The sequence below is a fragment of the Jaculus jaculus genome, chromosome X (assembly GCF_020740685.1).
Source record: "Jaculus jaculus isolate mJacJac1 chromosome X, mJacJac1.mat.Y.cur, whole genome shotgun sequence".
NCBI classification, from domain to species: domain Eukaryota; kingdom Metazoa; phylum Chordata; class Mammalia; order Rodentia; family Dipodidae; genus Jaculus; species Jaculus jaculus.
In genome coordinates this window covers 69398745-69420639 of record NC_059125.1, presented here as the reverse complement: position 1 = coordinate 69420639, position 21895 = coordinate 69398745, and the positions used below count along the sequence as shown (strand labels likewise).

Here is a 21895-nt window from a genome sequence, read left to right as displayed (position 1 = left end):
GAGGCAGTATTGTTGTTGGGAGTGGGCTTATGGGTGTTATAGCCAGTTTCCCCTTGCTAGTGTTTGGCACACTCTCCTGTTCCTGTTGTCCACCTTATGTGATGGGGTGATGTTCCCCCTCTACTCCTACCATCGTTTTCCCCTGCCATTGTGGAGCTTCCCCTTGAGTCTGTAAGCCAAAGTAAACCTCTTTTTTTTCCCACAAGCTGGTGTTGGTTGGGTGATTTCTACCAGCAATGCGAACCTGACTGCAACAGGAGGGGAATGCATATTTGGTGGGATCTCTATACTGTATAGAACTCCCCCAAAGCAAGAAAAATTAATTTGGGGTAAATACCATATCAACAATTTATTTACTACAAAGGAAAGGAAGACACTCATATTCCTTTGTTTCTCATCCTCAATCAATGACACAGCAGGTTGAGTCCGCTCTGAAGGGAATGAACTTCTCACAGCAAATATGTGCTGTCACACTATGGACTGACAGCTGAAACAATCAGAACACCACCAAACAACACAATGAGGATAGTTTGGAACTGCTGGTAGAGAGGGCTAGATGATTTAACACAAGGGATACTGACAATTTTTTTTACAACACTGTAATTATAAAGTTGAAGGCACATCCTTGGCAGAAATATGATCAATTACAAGTGCATGGAAAAACAAATTATCTTGACTACAGCAGATAAATATTGCACACGGTCATACAATGCTGTTTTGGATACCAGTCAATGCTTCACAATGTTTAGCTACACATTTCTTTAACTAAAAACACAAGGTTGAGATGCCTGGTTGTGGCTATCAAAAGCATCTATTATCAATGCCATTAAAGAAGCACTTCTGATTGAAGAATGAGAATTCCTGCTTTGTGTTTCATCTGGTTCCTCATACTAGGTTGAGGAACGAAGAAAAGTTAGTGTACAAGTTGGTAGTAATTTGGCAAGAATCTATACTTTTATATTTGGTGCAGAAATACTTTTTTTAAATATAGAAAAGAAAACAAACAAAAAATCCAAAGAGAGATACCAGGAATGTACTCATTTAAAAAAATAGCCAGCAACCAGATGCCTCACCAAGAGAAAATAATAAAATAGAGTAAAATAAATATTATGAAAAACCATCTCAAAGCAGAATCCACAAGCAGTAGAAAAATTCTCTACTATACATTTTTGATTTTAAGCCATGTACAGAAAAGATATGCATGTTTAAAGTTTTGGAAACATCTTGTCTACAATGCTATTTTACGTATCCTATATATATCTGAATAAAGAATAATTTGTAAAAAATTAAAGCATAATATAAATTTTTTCACAATGCATTAAATTTAACCTTCTAAAATGTTGATACTAAACTAGGAAAATAAGATTTCTACTTTCACACATGACACTCATACTTTTTTTAGACTACAAGACTAAATAATCTGTTTGTGTTTTAATCTTTGATATTCAAAAAGGCATCTTTGGATATTTAAATAAACAGTGCCCCTATCTGAGTCTGCACCAGCACTGGGTATCAAAGCATCCTTGGTACCTTCTGACTGAGGGACTGGTTGCTAAGCTGAAGACAGCAGCATGATAAAGAAAATATAAATGCAAATACAAATTGATCTTCCTTCTGTATGGTAATATGGGTAGGTGTATCTATGTGTGTATGTATGTACTTATAAGACTTGTTCTTAGTAGAAACTAGTTATTTAAGCTAGTTACTAACTAAAAACAATGTCTTTGATTCCCTACCTAAATTACCTCCTTCTTCTGTGACTACAGCTTTTCTCTGAAGCTAATAGAGGTTCAGAATTGCAGAGGAGACTTGTGGCACAGAACTTCATTGTGACCATGGATATTTAAAGTAGGATTCTTTCTAAACAGCATGCTTTCTGTTCTTATAGTGAGAACTGAAATGATGCCCTAGATTACTCCCAGTCTGTAAGATGACACTCCTTCTATTCTATGACATAATGTGAATAAAGAAGATGATTCATAGGGGGAAAAGAGGGGAGAGGGAGGGAGAGTATCATATCTATTTTCAATTTGGACCCAGAGTGAGAAAAATCTATTATGTATCTGTATCACAAACCAGGGAAGCTATCGCTTCTAGAAAAAAGTGACTTTTGTTATGATAGGCAACTAGAATTATAACAAAAAACAAATACTAAAACTGTAAGAACAGGAGCTTAAACATACAAATTCATTCATACTTTATTAAAATATGTTTGCCTTTCTAGAGTAATAGCACCTTCATCAGAAAATTTCACCTCTCTTTAAGACAGCTAACATAGAAAATAGGTCTTTTTCAAAATTTGAAAGGAGCATTAAGTAATGTAAATGTTTTTTTTTTTTTAAGTTGGGGATGGGTGTGTGAAAGGATAAAAAATGGGTAGAGGGGGTAAGAAGTTCATTTGTAATCTGACTTTAGACTCTGCTCTATAAAAATGATATTTTTGTAAATTTATTCATTTATTTGCAAGCAGAAAGAGACAGAGAGGAGAGAGATAATTAATGGGCACACCAGGGTCTCCAGCTATTGGAAATGAATTCCAGATGCATGTGCCACTTTGTACATCTGGCTTTATGTGAGTACTGGGAATTGAACCTGGTCATTAGGATTTACAGGCAATCATTTTAACTGCTGAGAAATTTCTCCAGCCCCTAAAAATGATCTTTTTATATTTAGTACTGACCTCAAAACCAGAAAAAAACATTTTCTTAGCACAAATTGAATGTGTTAGGTTTGTGCTACTGGCTTAAAGGGATTGTCCATGGGAGCAAAGCATTAGGAATTTACTTATGAAGGCAAATGTTTTAAACAAGAGCAAAAAAAAATAACATATATATGACTAAAAGATATCACAAACCAGGGAAGCTATGGATTCTGTATTACAATTTACTGTATATTTTGGCAAAACCATCTTTGTGTAATAGCATTGTTTTAAAGTCATTTTGGCAGGTTATCTAAAACATATAAGATAACTAAAATCTATGAAATTATACACATATCAGTTAATCAATTATAGTCTACCCATAATGATCAATTTATTGACTCTCAGTAGTTATAGAAGACCTGCATATGTTAAAGATAATAGTGTTTAACTTTGAAATTTTTTTCAGTAAAAAATGGTCAAAATATTGATCCTGGACTTAGACTGATTGATGTATGACACTAAACTCAGAGCAGAACCCACAGGAGACAACAGAAAACTAGCACAGAGCTAGGAAGATAGAAGGAAGAACTTGATATTTTTAATGGCAGTAGAAAGATGGGAGGTAGAGAACTCTATAGACCTTTAAGGTCCTTTGAGCTACAAAATAAGAGTAATAAGATATTGAAAAAGTTGTCAGTTTGAAAAAAAAGTTCGAGATAGAGGCTTGCTATATAGCTCAGGCTAGCTTTGAACTTTCAATCCTTCTGCACCCTTCCACATGATTGCTGTCAGTTATTATTTTTTTTCTTGAGGAAGGGTTTCCCTTTAGCCTAGGCTGACCCAGAATTCACCATGTAGTCTCAAGCTGGCTTCAAACTCACAGCAATCCTACCTGGGCCTCCCAAAGGCTGGGATTAAAGGTGTGCACCACTACGCCTGGCTTATTTTAATCAGTAAAAAAACACGTAAACTTGGCTTACTTGAAGGAAGATAATAAAAGACATCCTGGAATATGTGAGGAATTGAAAGGACAAAGATGAAGAAGGAGGGAAATAAAACCCACAATAAATAAGGCACAATTATTTTTAAACAGTTTTAACTGTTTTCCTTCTAAAACTACATGAATTGTGCAGTGCTCTGAAAGTCATTGTCCCCACTGGGACAGGGATATAGGATCAAGAATATTCTCAAGGCCATGCTCTCACATCTTCAAATTTTTACTCTTCCTGTCTTTGGGCACATTTTTGGTCAAATAAAAATGACCCATCACATTAGCAGCACTTCAGCCATCTCTAATTTGTAGAGCTTGTTCTAAACCCGCTGCTCTACCTCACAGTCCTAGTAAAAATGAAAACTGCTGGAAATTCACTTAGAATAAAGCTAGGTTCAGAGCTCATGCCTGTAGAAAGACATTTTTTTGCCATTAACAAATGCAACTCAAATAGAATTCCTCATAAAAGAGCATGAGACTGACATAAAATTCTTCATGACACCATGAATGCTGTGGGGGCATGCAGCAGCATTCTCTGTGGCCTTTAAACAGTGGTATCATCATCTTCCCTGAAGTCGCCCACCAGAAGCGAGTGCTTGTCAGGTTCACTAAGAACAACACTGTTAAGGGAGCGTTTGTCAGACAGTAGCGAGTTTATGGAGGCTCTGCTGTAATTGACAATCCGGTCCAGCAAACCCAGTTTAGGAGAATTTCTTGAGGTGTCATCTATCCCAACATGAACGCTGATTTCTGAAGGACTCTTCTGTCCTATGTGGCTCTGGACATGCACTTCATAATTTTCATAAGTTGGTTTTCTGTAACTGGACACATGAGAAAGGATACTAGTTGAAAATTACCAAATATGAGGGATTCCGTGGAGGGTTGAGGAAGGGGGAAAAAAAGAGAGTGATAGGTGGGGATTATGACCTTGTATATGTATGGAAGTTGTCTAAAAAATATAAATAAATAAAAATAATGATCAAATGTGAACTATATGCATGTTACATGCACAAGTGAAAGAACTGTCTGCTATGAAATGTACAAATATGGCTATATCATGAAAATAGCTCAAAATGAGTTATGTGGTGCTACATAATTAGATATTCCACTTTGCAGAGTCATTCATTTTGTCTTACTCAGTACTAGTGTTTGCTATACAAAAATGATGTAATATGACAATCATTTAGCTATTTTGTTGATTTTTTTATAACAGCACTTTGCTATGGAGCCCAAGCTGAACTCACACTCTTGACCCTTTGGTCTATGCCTCCAAATGCTAGAATTACAGGCATGCATGATCATACACAGCCTGCTAATTATTATTATTACTTAATAAGAATTCTTATAAAGGGCTGGAGAGATGGCTTAATGGTTAAGGCACTTGCCTGCAAAGCCTAAGGACCCTGGTTCAATTCTCCAGGTCCCATGTAAGGCAGACGCACATGGTGGCACATGCATCTGGAGTTTTGTTTGCAGTGGCTAGAGGCCCTGGTGCACCCATTCTCTCTCTCTCTCTCTCTCTAGTTAATAAATAAATTTTAAAAAAATTAAAAAAATTCTTATAAAGAATTGTTTGTTAGTGTTTAAGCGTTTGGCTGTGAAGCCTAAGGACCATAGTAGGAGGCTCAATTCCCCAGGACCCACATAAGCCAGATGCACAAGGGGGCGCATGCATATGGAGTTCGTTTGCAGTTGCTGGAGGCCCTGGCGCGCCCATTCTGTACCTGCCTCTTTCTCTCTCAGTCTGTCTGTCACTCTCAAATAAATAAATAAATAAATAAAATTTTTTTAAAAAAAGAATTGTTTGGAAGCTGGGCCTGGTGATGCATGCCTTTAATCTCATCACTCATGAGGCAGAGATAGGAGGATTGCCTTGAGTTTGAGGACAGTCTGGGACTACAGAGTGAGTTCCAGGTCAACCTGTGCCTATTGTGAGACACTACCTCGAAAACAAAGCAAAAAGAATTGTTTGGGTTTATTGTTGATCAATACAAGAAAAAACCTACTAGACAGACTGGATGATAAAATTTATATAAAGCTGGGTGTGGTGGCACACACCTTTAATCCCAGCACTCAGGAGGCAGAGGTAGGATGATCACAGTGAGTTTGAGTCCAACCTGAGACTACATAGTGAATTCCAGGTCAGCCTAGACTAGAATGAAACCCTACCTTGAAAAACCGAAAAAAAAAAGGTATATAAAATACCAATATGAGAAAACCATCATACTTACAGTTTAAGGAAGAGTGAAGAAAGTACCACAGAAACTGATGAAGCAGCCATTGCTGCTGATCCCATCCAGGGTTGCAAAACCAAACCAACGGGCATAAAAACTCCTACAAACAGGTACGGATTAGTTAGAATAGGCAGTACTAAGTGAATTACCAATGCATTTCTCATCTATATACAAATCATTGTTTTGATATTTCTTCAACATTTTAGCCTCTTGGTTGTGAAAATTTGTGTTGCTGTCAATTTTTCATTGAGAGTGATGCTGTGAACATTCTTGCCCATATCTCCCTGTAGTCATGTTTGAGAATTTTTCTAGGGCGTGTTCCAGGAGTGAAACAGTAGCTCTAGCTGGCCTGGAACTTGCTATGTAGACCATGCTGGCCTAGAACTTACTATAATCCTCCTGCTTCTACCACCCAAGTGCTGGGATTACAGGTATGAGCCACCACACCCAACTATGCTTGTTTTTGGCAGATATTATGATAGTAGCTCATATTATGGGAGCAAATACAGTCATACTTTTAATTTTATGAGCTAACTTGGATTATTCTATTTTTCCTATAGTAACCATACATTATTCATATAATTTCTAAAAGTCTTGCTCTATGACTTAACCTTACTGGACTAAAATTCTTCTTTAGTTTTAATTTGATTTTTTTATACTTTCATAAATGTATATGTTGTGTTTTGGTCATATATACCCTCCTTACTTTTTTACCTCCCCCTTACTCCAACTGAATCCCTTCTTCTTCTATTTTCCAATGATTACATTAGTGAAGAGAATAGCTCCCCTCTCCCAGCACCCATTAATTTCCATTAGCTTCTGGTGGGGGGGGGCACGATCCTCTCCTTTATCTGCTCCTATCATGTACAGGTCTTGTGTAGAAAACCACAGCTTCTTTAAGTTCATGAGTGCAATGCCCATGTTATGTCCAGATGACAGAGTTCCACAGAACTACTCCCCATCCTCCACTTCTGACATTCTTTCCACCCCCTCTTCCACAGTGTTCCCCAAGCCTTGGTGGGGTTGATATAGATTTTTCATTTAGTGTTGAGCATTCAATAGTCACTTATTCTCAGCACTCTGATGAGTTTTGAGTCTCCCAAATGGTCACTGCCAGCTGCAAAAAGAAGTTTCTCTGAGGGTAGGAGCAGCATTATTAGATTGTTCTTTTGACTTTGTAACCTTGTGATAAACAGCATTGTCATTTTTTTTCATTTCATGTCTGTTTTTGGTTCTCAAACCCAAAATAATACAGAGGAAGTGACAACTATTTCTATTGTCACTATTAACTCCTACTAAGTCTCTAAATGGAGGAGATTTTCAGATATTTACTAAGCATCCAAATTATTGATCACTGGTCACATGCCTTTAAAAACCTTGCCATTTGTTTAGTCATTCAAACTAAATGAAAACATCTGCTTACAATAGTAGAGTATTAAGTGAAAGGTAAAACAATCTCTATACACCATAATCACAACCATTAACAAAAACAAAACTGATTCCAAGTAAGAGACTGGAAGGAAATTTAAAACATTAGCAGTGAGTACTGAAATTACAGGTAAATTTATTTTCTTCTGCAAAAAATAAGTAAATAAATACATATATGAATATAGATGGAAGAAAGATATAATGCAGTATAACAACAGCAATTGGTGAGTTTAGGTGAAGGGCATACATATTTTTATTGTACAGTTTTTCAATGTTTACATAGGTTTTACATGATTTGAATTATAAAGTTAGAGGGAAAAACATAAACATCAAAATACTTAATAATTCTAAAATGAAAATTATTAGTTCTAAATTACTTTTTGCCCCAACAAGGCTATATAAAAAAGCCCAAAACTAAAAATAATAAGACTTAACACTTCCAATATTATAAGGCCTTTAATGACTTCAGTAGAAAAAGCAATGATAGTTAAGAGTCACTTACCGGCAGCTATAGGAATTCCAAGCAGGTTATAAATTAGAGCAAAGACAAAATTTATCCGAATCCTCTTGACTGTCTTTCTTGATAAGTCAATACTTGCCACTACATCCAAAAGATCATTCTGAGAGCAGAGATATTTGTGAGATTAGTAACAGACTCTAACTTTACTAGTAACTTTTTTGTTTTTTTTTTATATTTAGCTATTTTTGTTTACTAGAGAAAGAGAGAAGCAGAGACAGAGAGAGACAGAGACAGAGAGAGAATGGCTCATCAGGGCCTCTAGCTACTGCAAGTGAACTCCAGATGCACACACCACCTTGTGCATCTGGCATACGTAGGTACTGGGAAATCGAACCTGGGTCCTTAGGCTTCACAGTATTTTGAGGCAGAGTCTTGCTCTAGCCCAGGCTGACCTGGAATTTGCTACACAGTCTCAAGCTGGCCTTGAATTCACAGCAATCCTACTGCCTTGGCCTATACCACCACACACAGTGCTAGTAACTTTTTGATTCAGTACATAATAAGAATTAGATTGATGCCCCTTAAGGTAGTATGTGAATAAAGTACAAATCGGAGATACTACTAATACTTGAGTGAGGGTGGAAGATGTTTTTCAGAAATTTTTCTGACAATTCTGAAAATACAAAAGAATTGTATGCTGATATAAGGATCAAATATTAAAATAACCTCAGTGAATTTTTGTTGCAAATAGTTATACTGCTAAATTTTATTCTTTACGTTAGAAGCTTTTGATTCTCAGTCTGGAGGGATAGCTTAATGGTTAAGGCATTTGCCTGCAAAGCCAAAGGACCCAGGTTCAATTCCCCAGGAGCCACTTCAGCCAGATGCACAAAGGGGCACAGGTCTCTAAAGTTTGTTTGCAGTGGCTGGAGGCCCTGGCATGACCATTCTCTCTTTTTTTCTCTCCCTCCTTCTCTGTCAAATAAATAAACAATAAAATAATTTTTTTTTAAAAAAAAGAAGCTTGTAAGCCAGGTGTGGTGGCACACTCCTTTAATCCCATCACTCGGGAGGCAGAGGTAGGAGGATCGCAGTGAGTTCAAGGCCATCCTGAGACTACATAGCTAATTCCAGGTCAGCCTGGGCCAGAGTGAGACCCTACCTCGAAAAACAAAAACAAACAAAAAAAGAAGCTTGTGATTCTCATTTGCACTGCTAGACTGAGAAAGTCAGTAATGAGTATGAATTTCCTTAGTGCTAATCCAAACTTTTGCAGTTTTCAAAGCAAGGACTATGGTTTATGGCAGAATCACTGGGATCAATACTTGTAGCACTATCATTGGTCATGTAGGCTAGTCTCATAATACTAAAGGTCAGACCACAGAACTTACCCTTATCAAAACAACATCGGCAGCTTCAATGGCTACATCCGTGCCTGTACCAATGGCAATTCCAACATTTGCCATTGCGAGAGCTGGGGAGTCATTGATTCCATCTCCTACCATTGCTACCCGTTTCCCCTCCTCTTGAAGTTGCTTCACCTTAGCAACTTTATGGGAAGGTAGAACTTCAGCAAACACTTTAGTAATGCCAACCTATGTGAAGAAAATCAACTCAATACATTTCAAGAAGTAATACTGAGTACCTTACCTAAACCATAGCTGATCAATAATGAGTTATCACTTTTAACCCACTAGATACCTACATTTAATTTAATTATATATTTTTATTTTATTATTATTATTATTCTGTTTGTTTGTTTTTCAAGGTAGGGTCTCACTCCAGCCTAGGCTGCCCTGGAATTCACAGTGTAGTCTCAGGGTGGCTTAAAACGCATGGCAATCCTCCTACCTCTGCCTCCCGAGTGCTGGGATTAAAGATTTACACTACCATGCCTGGCTATTTTTAATATTTTTATTTTTTTGCAAGGAAACAAGGAGAGAGAAATGGGTGTGCAAGGGCCTCTAGCCACTTCAAATGAATTCCAGATGCATATACCATTTTGTTCATCTGGCTTTATATGGGCATGGGGGAAGCAAACCCGGGTGGGTAAGCATTGCAGGCAAGTGCCTTAACCACTAAGCCATTTCTCCAGCCTTTATTTATTTTTGGTTTTTCAAGGCAGGGTCTCACTATAGCCCAGGCTGACCTGGAATTCACTCTGTAGTCTCAGAGTGGCCTCAAACTCACTGTGACCCTCCTAACTTGGTAGTTTGAAGATGGCCCCCAATATAATACAATTATTAGCTTGTAGTTTGCATCTGCAGCCACCTGGCTGGAGACAGTGTCACTGGGTAGATCTTGTGGTAATGGGTTTGAGATTTCAATCTAAAGATATGCAAAGTGTGCTAACTGCAGTTCTTGAAGTGTGCTTTGCTGCATAGCTTGTTGCATTAGGCTTGTGCTTCTCTCTCTCTCTCTCTCTCTCTCCTGTGAAAGCAGGGCCAGCTTCTTCTGCTGTTATGGAACTTCTGGATCCATAAGCTTCAATAAATCCCTTCCTCCATACCTGTGCCTGGTCTGGAAGTTCATGTCAGTGAACCTGAAGCTGTCGGCTACAGCAGGAATTGCAGGCAAGTGCCTTAACCACCATGCCATCTCTCCTGCCTTTATTTATTTGTTTTTGGTTTTTCAAGGTAGGGTCTTGCTGTAGCCCAGGCTGACCTGGAATTCACTCTGTAGTTTCAGAGTGGCCTCAAATTCACAGTGATCATCCTACCTTGGCATTCAGAGTGCTGGGATTAAAGGACTGTGCCATCATACCCAGCCCTTATTTATTTATTTATTTATTTATTTATTTATTTTTATGTTTATGTTTTTGTTTTTCAAGGTAGGGTTTCACTCTAGCTCAGGCTGAGCTGGAATTCACTATGTAGTTTCAGAGTGGCCTTAAACTCATGGTGATCCTCCTACCTCTGCCTCTGGAGTGCTGGGATTAAAGGTGTGCGCCACCATGCCTGGCCCCCTTATTTATTTTTTGAGACAGGATCTCATGCATCCCAGGCTTGCTTAAATTTTGTTATATAACTGATGATAACCTTGAACTTCTGATCATTCTGCCTCACGACCTCCTAAGAACTAGGGCTACAGGTGTGTGCCACCATTTATGTGGTGCTGGAGATTGATGTTGGCTTTGTATATACTGGATAAGTGGTTTACCAACAGAGCTACTTCTCCAGTCCCCAGATGTCTACATTTTAAAAGACTGAAAATATTCAGTGATAACATGAAGAAATAAGCTTTCTTCTACACTACAGGTGAGTGTACAAAATGTCTTTTGGAACTAGGGATTTGGCAGCATTTATCAAAATGTATACATTATTTGCTCCAAACATCCTGCTTGTAGCTATATTTTGGACATATTCATTCATGTACAGAAATGTCAAGGATGTTTATTATGGACTGTTTGCAACAATAATTTCACCTGTCTATCACTAGGGGAATGGTTACATAAATTATAATATATCTACATTATGGAATTCCTGCAGCAGTTTAGGAAGAATGAAATAAGTTTCTAGGGCAGGAAAGATTAAAAGCAGTTAAAGGTGCTTGCTGGTAATAGCATCATATGGTAAGACATGAAAAAAAAGCTCTGAGGAATACTCTTACATAAAAAAATCCTACTGAATAATCTTCACAAAATGATCAAATTGGTGTTGAAAATACCAGAATGAACATATATGCATATAAACAGTTAAGGGGAAAGAACTTGACAGGGGGAGGTATGAGAAAAGACTGACAAACTCTTTATGTCCTTCATATATTTATATAAAAATGTACTTAGCTATTCCTTATATTATTTAATAGAAGCAAGAAGACGTTGTAAAACAAAAAAATGTTGAAAAATATTGGAGGTAAAATTCAGATGCTTCTGTTTATTTTTTGGCCTGGGTCACTGTCAATGGTGGGAGTGTAATACTGAAGTCACCCACTATTATTATGCTAGGTTAATCTGTGAATTTGACTCTAATAGAATTTGCTTTATGAAATTGGGTGTACTTGTGTTTGATACATTTGCATTTTGAATTATAATGTCCTTTTGATAGACTGTACCTTTAATCGGTGTGAAGTGACATTTTTCATATTTATTTATGAGAGAAAAAAGGCAGAGAGAGAGAGAAAGAATAGGCATACCAGGGTCTCCTGCTCTTGCAAATGAACTCCAGATGCATATGCCATCTTGTGCATCTGGCTTTTCATGGGTATTGGGGGATCAAACCCAGGTTATTAGGCTTTGTAAGCAAGTACCTTAACCACTGAGCTATCTCTCCAGCTCTGAAGTGACATTTTTATCTCTTGACAAGTTTTGGCTTAAAGCCAATTACATAAAATACTAGAAAGGAGCTCACGAGGGGGGTGGAAATGAGGCTTTGAAGGAGAAAGGTAGGGAAAACAGTGGATCTTAAGAGATATGGAAGTCAAAGGGGGATTGCTTATGGTGGGAGAGTGAAAACAGGGTAGCAGGACAACAAGATGGGGCAGAGGAATAAAAATAGGGCTAAAGAGATGGTTTAGCATGTAAGCACTTGCTTGTGAAGCCCAAGGACCCCGGTTCAAGGCTCAATTCCCCAGGACCCACGTTAGCCAGATGCACAAGGGGGCGCATGCATCTGGAGTTCATGTGCAGTGGCTGGAAGCCCTGGTGCGCCCATTCTCTCTCTCTCTCTCACTCTTTCTCTGTCTGTTGCTCTCAAATAAATAAAACTAAACAAAAAATAAAATAAAATAAAAATAGCCAGGCATGGTGGTGCACGCCTTTAATCCCAGCACTTAGGAGGCAGAGGTAGGAGGATCGCCGTGAGTTCAAGGCCATCCTGAGATTATATCATGAATCCCAGGTCAGCCTGGGCTAGAGTGAAACCCTACCTTGAAAACCCAAAAATAAATAAACAAATAAATTAATTAAAATAAATTAAAACCATGGCTAGAATTTCTATAAAAATGAAGATTCTGTGATTATTTTTTTAAATTTTTATTAGCATTTTCCATGATTATAAAAAATCCCATGTTAATTCCCTCCCTCCCCCTACACATTCCCCTTTGAAAGTCCATTCTCCATCATATTACCTCCCCATCACAATCACTGTACTTACATATATACAATAGATTCTGTGATTATTTAATGAAACCTAATTGAAAAGTTATTTGGCTTTAGTTCCTTAGTTAAAATTCTTTTGTGTTGTTGTTGTGTGTGCACATGTGTGTTATATACACATATGTGCATACACATGCAGAGGCCAGAGGCCAATGTCACGTGTCTTCCTGTATCACTTATCTACATGTTTCCTTGATACTGAATCTCTCACTGAACCCAGAACTGCCACTTTTGGTCAGACTGACTGACCAGGGAATACCAGCAATTCTCAGGTTCCCCTCCCAACCCTAAAGGACTAGGGACAGCATGTGTGGAATGATGCTGGGGAATTGAACTCAGGCAATCTCAGACCCTCTCTGGCATTCATGTTTTTGCAGCAAATGTTCTTACCCATCCTCCCTTTGCTGAAATTCTAAAGAGAGAGAGAGAGAGAAACGGAGAGAAGGAGAGAAATCTATCTTGGGCTGAGAGATGGCTCAGTAGTTAAAGGTGCTTGCAAAGCCTGTCTGCCCAGACACAAAATGGGGCATGCATCTGGAATTCATTTGCAGTGGCAAGAATCCATGGCACACCTATATTGTCTCTTTCTCCTTGCACATAAAAATATTTCAAGAAAGAGATCTCTGAGATATTTCCTTTTTAGTAGAGTAACAAGTTAGCTGTGTTATTAAAAACAAAAAGAGAGAGAGCCAGGCATGGTGGTGTATGCCTTTAATCCCAGCACTCGGGAGGCAGAGATAGGAGGATCACTGTGAGTTCGAGGCCACCCTGAGACTACATAGTGAATTCCAGGTCAGCCTGAGCTAGCATGAGACCCTATCTTGAAAAAAGAAAAGATCAGGAAAAGAGTTGCTTGTAGCATTTAGGGTTGGCTACTGAGGCGTCTGCATGGAGCACTGCCAGGTTTCATGCATAAGATGATGTCGGCGTGGCTCACACTGGCAACACTGGTGAAGATATGAGGATCATTTCAAAGGAAGCATCAAGAGAAGCTGTCATAAAATATCCCATGAGCTAAGCAAATACCTTTTTACTTTTATCAGTAACACACAAATTCCTCCATCATACCTTGCTTGTTCTTTAAGGAACCAGGTATACCTACTTGGTTATAAAGAAAATAATAGGTAATTTGAATTACTTATCATCCACATACAAGAAATAAGATGTATATGAAGAATGAGACATTACCATATGCCTCCCATCCAAACAGCTAAGTGAACCAATTACCTGAGAAGCAATAGATCGAGCTGTTTTACTGTTGTCTCCAGTCATCAGAACTACTTCTAAGCCCATAGATTTCAGAATATGGACTGCCAATTCTGCTTCAGGCTTCACAGTATCAGCAATGGCTATCAAGCCACACAGCTCATCTAATATGGGAGCAGCAGAGAAACAGGGGATTTGAATGTGGTGAAAGTAAAATACTGTAGATTAAAATTCCAGCGAGAAATTGATTTTGTTAAATTGTTTAGGAATTGGTATAACTGAAGATATCCTGAACCCACAAAGACTTTATCCCACAAACCCTGTGGTAAACTTCTATATTTGTTAATGAAAATTTTACAGATAAAGTAGAGAACTAATGGTGGCAGTAATAGGAAAATGAAAAAGACCTCACGAAATGTTAACACTTTTCTTCCATAGGCAGGTATTTGACGATAGGCATAAACACTTTTTAGCTAATTTAAAGATAATTGGTACAATTTTTGAAAATATTTTATTTACTTATTTGCAAGCAGAGAGAGTTATAGAGAAGAGAGAGATAGAATGAGTGCACCAGGGCCTTTAGCCACTGCAAATGAACTCCAGATGCATGTGCCACCTTGTGCATTTGACTTATGTGGGTACTGGGGAATTGAACCCAGGTCCTTATGCTTGCTTCAAAGGCCAGCACCTTAACCACTAAGCAATCTCTCCAGCCCAAAAATATTTTTTTTTCTTGTTAAGGTGAAGAGAGATGAATGAAGATAAAGTGCCATGTTATGTTATAAAAAATACAGACAAGTATTTATTTTATTCTATTTAAAAACAAGGGGCTGGGGGCTGGCGAAATGGCTTAGCAGTTACAGCGTTTGCCTGTGAAGCCTAAGGGCCCTGGTTCAATTCCCCAGGACCCACACAAGCCAGACGCACAGGTTGCACATGTGTCTGGTTTGTTTGCAGTGGCTGGAGGCTCTGGTGCTCCCATTATCTGTCTCTCTGTCTCTTCCTCCCTCTCCTCTCGCTCTCTCTCTCAAATAAAGAAACAAAATATTTTGAAAACAAGGGGCTGGAGAGATGGCTCAGCAGTTAATGTTCTGACTGCAAATCCTAATATCCTAGGCTCAATTCCCCAGTACCCACATAAAACCAGATGCACAAAGAGGTGCATGCATCTGGAGTTACTTTGCAGTGGCTGGAGGATCTGGCATGCCTATTCTCTCTGTTTGTCTCTCTTCTCTATCTCTCTGTGCTTCCAATTAAATAAATAAATAAATAAGTATTTTTTAAAAAGTAAAATACTTCTTCCTGAACCTAAATATGTCACAGTAAGATAATACCTTCAGATTTATCAAGGATATAAATGTTAGATAAGTCATCTCCCAACTAGAAATTCACCCCATGGAATAAACTAATAAAAAAATATAAAACTTTCTACTGTAGTATTATTTTCAATAGCAAAAAATAGAAGTAGTCTAACTTTTCAACCACAGGGGAATGATTACACAGTGAGTAAATCTGACTAAAGTTATGCTACATTAAAATAAAATTCTAAGATTAGAGATATAGCTCAGTAGTAGATGTTTGACTAATGACCTAGCACACACAAAGTCCAGAGATTGATACCTAGCACTTCAAAAATAAATACATACATTGTAAGTAGAAGGGAACAATGAAATAATAGTTGTGGAAAGGTCTAAGTGGGTAAGGGGAGGGGGATAAAGGAGAGGAGGGCGTAGAAGGAGAGTTAACCAAAACTAAAAATGTTATGAATAAGCCATATGGAAATCTACTTCTTCATTAGCTAATTAAAAAATAGGTTATTTTAGGAGGAAATTACCATGGGATTTTTTTTTATAATCATGGAAAATGTTAATAAAAATTTAAAATAAATAAATAAATAAATAGGTTATTTTAGCCAGGTGTAGTGGTGCACGCCTTTAATCCCAGCACATGGAAGACAGAGGTAGGAGGGTCACCATGAGTTTGAGGCCACCCTGAGATTACATAGTGAATTCCAGGTCATTCTGGGCTAGAGTGAGACCTTACCTTGGCAAAAAAAAAAAAACAACAAAAGGCTGGAGGGATGGCTTAGCGGTTAATGTGTTTGCCTGCAAAGCCAAAGGACCCTGGTTCTACTCTCTAAAACCCACGTAAGCCAGATGCCCAGGGGGGCACATGCATCTGGAGTTTGCAGTGGCTGGAGGCCCTGGCCTGACAGCCCCATTCTCCCTCTCTCTCTCTCTCTCTCTCTCTCTCTCTCTCTCTCTTAAATAAATAAATAAAATAAATTTAAAGGTTATTTTTTTAAAGATTTATTTTTATTTATTTATTTATGTGAGACAATGAGGGGGGTGGGAAAAGAGTGAGAATGGGCACTCCAGGGCCTCTAGCCACTGCAAATGACTCTAGACGAATGTGCCACCATGTGCATCTGGTTTACATGGGACCTGGAGAACCAAACCTGGGTTCTTAGGCTTCACAGGTATGTGCCTTAACCTCTAAACCATCTCTCCATCCCAAAATAGGTTATTTTTTTAAGAGACTATGCAGAAGTATATTGTGGGGGTGGATAATGCTAAAGCCGTAAGTTATTACAGAAAAATCTAAGTGCCAGGAGTAGGATACCTCACAGTCAGTTGTTAGTCATGGAGGCCTTAGAGGCTCCCAAAACAATACAGGCTTTTATCTGCCCACCAGAACTATATGGTAGGAGCCTACTGCCGAAGACACCACATGCTTTGGTTGCAGGACATTGAGAAATCAAACTAAAACTGAGCCTCTTCCCTGTTAACTGTCATAGTGCTGGGAAGTGTTAGGCAGCCTGCTGGGAGAGAAGTCATTACCACTCTCAACTAGCAGTGGACCCTGCAAGCTACACAATTGGACAGCCAGGCAAGATGTGCCCACTAATGCAATAGTGGTATATCTGTACTGGGAATAACCAACTGCTCTCTGATTAGATTTGAGACCCACTCCATGGGAGGGAATTCATGCCTGATACTGAAAACATAGTCAAAAGCCTCTGTCAGGCTGGATAGATGGCTTACAGTTTCAGATGCTTGCTTGCAAACCAAAGGAACCAGGTTCAATTCCCCAGTACCTACAGAAAGCCAGGTATACAAAGTGGCACATGCATCTGGAGTTCAGTTGCAGTGGCTAGAGGCCCTGGTATGTCCACGCTTGCATGCTCGCTCGTGCTCTCTCTCTCGCTCGCTCTCTCTCTCTCTTTCACGTGCACACGTGTGCTCTTAAATAAATAAATAAATTGTTTTAAAAAGCCTATGTTTGGGAATGTCATAAACCATAGGGAAGAAACTACTACCCTTGTTTGACTAAATGCATATATTATACTCACCAAACTGCCCTCTAAATATTTATGTTTATGCCCATGTATTATTGCTGCTCTCACTTTTGGTTAGAGAAGCTTCTCTTTCAGGTGGCAGTGACCTGCACCACACTTGCATGATCCTAGATCCATCAACATGCTGTATATATGATAGAGGAAGGCAAAAAATGGGGACAAAGGATGGTGGTGGGAAGGGATTATGACCAGGGTACATTGTATATATGTATAGAGATTATAAGTAAAAAATAAATAAATAAATAACAAGTATGGTACATACCTTGAATCCCACTACTGACAAGGCAGAGGTAGGAGCATCACTATGAATTTGAGGCCAACCTGGGCTAGAGAGAGACCCTACCTCAAAAAAAATCAAAATAGGGGCTGGTGAAATGGCTTAATGGTTAAGGCGTTTGCCTGTGAAGCCTAAGGACCCTGGTTCAATTCCCCAGGACCCACGTAAGCTAGATGCGCAAGGGGGCACATGCGTCTGCAGTTCGTTTGCAGTGGCTGAAGGCCTTGGCACACCCACTCTCTCTCTCTCTCTCTCTGCCCCTCTCTCTCTCAAATAAATAAATAAATAAAAATATTTTTTAAAAGACCAAAATAATAATAAGTAAATAGAAAACAAATAAAATTATGTAGTGACAATGGATGCTATTTCATTGAGTAAAATAAACCACAGGGCTAGGAATGTAGCTCAATGGTAGAGCAATTGCCTAGAATGCACCAAAACCTGGGTTCAATCTCTAGCACCACCACCAAAACCAAAGGAAAAAAAAAAAAACAAGCAAAGTAAAACAAAGCACGATAAAATAGTATGTGTACAAGGGACTCTTTAATGATACTAGAGTCTGCACCCAGGACTTCATTCATGCTAACACATGCTCTATGACTAAGCTTAACCCCAGCCCTTCATTTTGCTTTTTGAGACAAGATCTTGCTGTGTAGTTCTAGGTGACTTCAAACTCATGGTCCTCCTGTCTTAGCCTCCTTAGTACTAAGATTACAGGTATTTACTGCCACACTCAATTTATTAAGCATCCCCATCCAATCCAAGGTGTCTTTAAGCACACTAGACAAGTACTGTATTGCTGAGCTATATCCCCAACAAGATTTTAAAGTTTTGTTCAACTTTATTGAGATAAAATTTAGATATAATAAAATGAACCTGTTAAAACAATACAAATAGTTATAATACATATTTAGTCAACAAATCAGGAAAGGATGGCATAAATGAAATTGAAACTGATATTGTATTAGTTTGTGGCATTATTATAATACTCTATTATTTAACTGTTATTACTTTTACTTTTTATTTTTATTTTAAATATATTTTATTTATTTGCAAGGAGAAAGAGAGAGGGCTGAAGAGATGACTTAGTGGCTAAGGCACTTTCTGGCAAAGCCAAAGGACAAAGGTTTGATTTCCCAGTACCCACATAAAGCCATATGTACAATGGGGTGCATGTGTCTGGAGTTGGTTTGCAGACACCCTGGCATGTCCCAGTTTTTTTTTTCTCTCTCTCTCTCTGCCTGTTTTTTTTTTTTTCTCTCTCTCTCTCAAATGAATAAATAAAATTTCAAAAAAGAAATAGAAATAGGTATGCCAGGGGTCAACAAATGAACTACAGATGCATATGCCACTCTATGCATCTGACTTTATGTAGGCATTGGGAAATCAAACCTGAATTGTTGACCTTTTTAAACAAGTGACCTTAATCATTGCACCATTTCTCCAGCCCCTTTCAGATTTACTTTTTTTTTTTTCTTTTTGGTTTTGCGAGGTGTGGTCACATTCTAGCCCACACTGACCTGGAATTCACTTTGTAATCTCAGGGCAAACTCCTGAGTGCTGGGATTAAAGGCAAGTGCCATCACAACTGGCTCCTTTTAGGTGTTTTTATTTTTTTTATATTTATTTTTATTTCTTTATTTGACAGAGAGAGAGAATGGGTGTGCCAGGGCCTCCAGCCACTGCAAACAACTCCAGACGCATGCGACCCCCCTCCCCCTTGTGCATGTGGCTAACGTGGATCCTGGGGAATTGAACCTGGGTCCTTTGGTTTGTAGGCAAACACCTTAACCGCTAAGTCATTCCTCCAGCCCCTTTTAGGTATTTTTTTTAAATCCATGGCTAATCTTTATCTAAAACAGGCTAGGAAATAAAATAACAAAGGTGGGCAAATGCAAGAGCAATTTTTCATGATGCTTGGGACTGAATTTAGGGCTAAATTTGAGACTTTTGTGGGTTCTTTTTTTTTTTTTTTGGTTTTTTAAGGTAGAGTCTCATTCTAGCCTAGGCTGACGTGGAATTCACTATATAGTCTCAGGGTAGCTTCAAACTCAGCAACAATCCTACCTCTGCCTCCCGAGTGCTGGGATTAAAGGCATGCACCACCACTCCTGGCTTTTTTTTTTTTTTTTTTTTTTTTTTGGTTTTTTCGAGGTAGGGTCTCACTCTGGCTCAGGCTGACCTGGAATTCACTATGTAGTCTCAGGGTGGCCTCGAACTCTCGGCGATCCTCCTACCTCTGCCTCCCGAGTGCTGGGATTAAAGGCGTGCGCCACCACGCCCGGCCACTCCTGGCTTTTTTGAGGTTATTTTTGTTTGTTTGTTTTTGAGACAAGGGTGTCACAAAGCACAGGCTATGCTTGAATTCACTATGGAGCTGAGGCTTACCTTAAACTGACCATGGAACAGGGGCTGGCTTTTCACTCCTCATCATCCTGACCCTATCTCCTAAGTACATGTATTAGAGGCATACACTGCCATGCCCAGCTGAGAATTGTTTCTTGTTTTTGCTTTGAGACAGGTTTTTGCCACATAGTCAGAACTAGCCTTAAACTCCCAATCCTCCTTTCTTTTTTTTTTTATTTTGTTCATTATTATTTACTTATTTGAGAGTGACAGAGAAAGAGAAAGAGGCAGAGAGAGAGAATGGGCATGCCAGGACTTCCAGCCACTTCAAAGGATCTCCAGATGCACATGCCCCCTTGTGCATCTGGCTAACATGGGTCCTGGGAAATTGAGCCTTGAACCGGGGTCCCTAGGTTTCATAGGCAAGCGCTTAACTGTTAATCCATCTCTCTAGCCCCCAGTCCTCCTTTCTTAACCTCCCAAGTACTAGGATTACAGGTATATTCCATAAAAGGTAGCAAGATAATTTATTGTGTGTGTGTGTGTGTATGTGCGCGCGCGCGTGCGGACACATGTGCACTTATAGAAGCTAGAGGACAAACTTGGGTGTTATCCTCATTTATGCCATCCACTTCTTTCTTTTTTACTATGTACCTTTCTTTTAATTTTTATATTTGTATTCTTTATTTTTAAGGAGAGAGGGTAGCCACTTCTTTTTGAGACAGGATCTCTCATTTGCTTGGAGCTCACTGATTAGGCTATTCCAGATGGATAATGAGGCCCAGGGACTCTCTTGTCTCTACCTCCCCAGCATTGAGATTATAGGTATGCCACTATGCTCAGCATTTACATGGGGTCTGGGTCTCATGCTTGCAATGCAAGCACTTTACCAACTAAGATATCTCTCTAGCCCCCAAGAATTCTTTTTTTTTTTCCCCAAGAATTCTTAATCAGTGACAACTGCCTGTTACTAACATTTTCACATTGCATTGAAGCTGCTTTGGAATAACCCTCACAATTCAGGAAGTAGTCTTTCAAACACACACATAAAACAATGACAGATCACAACATAGAGGCATTGTATACCTCTAGAAAATCTTACCATCAATGGCTACCAATACAGCAGTCCGACCTTTTCTTTCATGTTCAATCATGGAATCATCTACGTCATTACTAATGACAAGACCATTTCTAATCATCCACTCCCGATTACCAATGAGGACTTTGTACTGCTGAGTACTAACAGCATCTGGAAATACAAAAAGAACATTTATTGAACTCATTTACTCCTTAAAACCCCCGTATAGAGCAAGTTCCCCTGCCTAACTTGGCAGCCATTACAGCATAACCTATAATAGCAATTTTCAACTTTCCTGAGAGTATCCTTTGCTCTTCCATACATCTGGGTCTTTACCCAGATGCTACCTCCTCCCAAAATGTCCTTAACCCTCCTCTCCAAACAGCAAACTCCATCATACTCTTCAAGGGCTGAGGACATTGCTTTGTGGTAGAGAGTACTTGCCTAACCCAAGAGACCCTGGGTTCAAAGAGCCAGTTCAGATGTTACTTTCTTGGTGAGGGTTTCCCCTTGACCTTCCATCACAATTCAAAACATTTATTTTGCATCAATAAGTGAATGTGGCTGTACCTAATTATACCATATGCTGATGTCTCATTTTAAACTTGTGAACAAGCTGGGTGTGGTGGCACACACCTTTAATCCCAGCACTTGGGAGGCAGAGGTAGAAGGATTGCCATGAGCTCAAGGCCACCCTGAAACTACATAGTGAATTCCAGGTCAGTCTGGGCTACAGGGAGACTCTACCTTGAATAAACAAAAAACGAAAAACAAACAAAAA

The 21895-nt window shown here is 38.9% G+C and overlaps 1 protein-coding gene across 1 annotated transcript in view; it reads right to left on the bottom strand.

Annotated features, from left to right (window-relative positions):
* Window positions 1–330: 330 nt before the first annotated feature.
* The window catches only part of Atp7a (ATPase copper transporting alpha), a 167280-nt gene continuing 145715 nt past the window's right edge, over window positions 331–21895 (bottom strand). The window contains exons 18-23 of the mRNA XM_004666975.2: window positions 21139–21285; window positions 14077–14219; window positions 9146–9349; window positions 7797–7914; window positions 5864–5966; window positions 331–4453 (exon numbers count right to left, since the gene is read on the bottom strand). Of these exons, the coding sequence (XP_004667032.1) occupies window positions 4177–4453; window positions 5864–5966; window positions 7797–7914; window positions 9146–9349; window positions 14077–14219; window positions 21139–21285 (992 nt within the window). The 3' untranslated portion in view covers window positions 331–4176. The remainder of the gene's footprint in view (window positions 4454–5863; window positions 5967–7796; window positions 7915–9145; window positions 9350–14076; window positions 14220–21138; window positions 21286–21895) is intronic.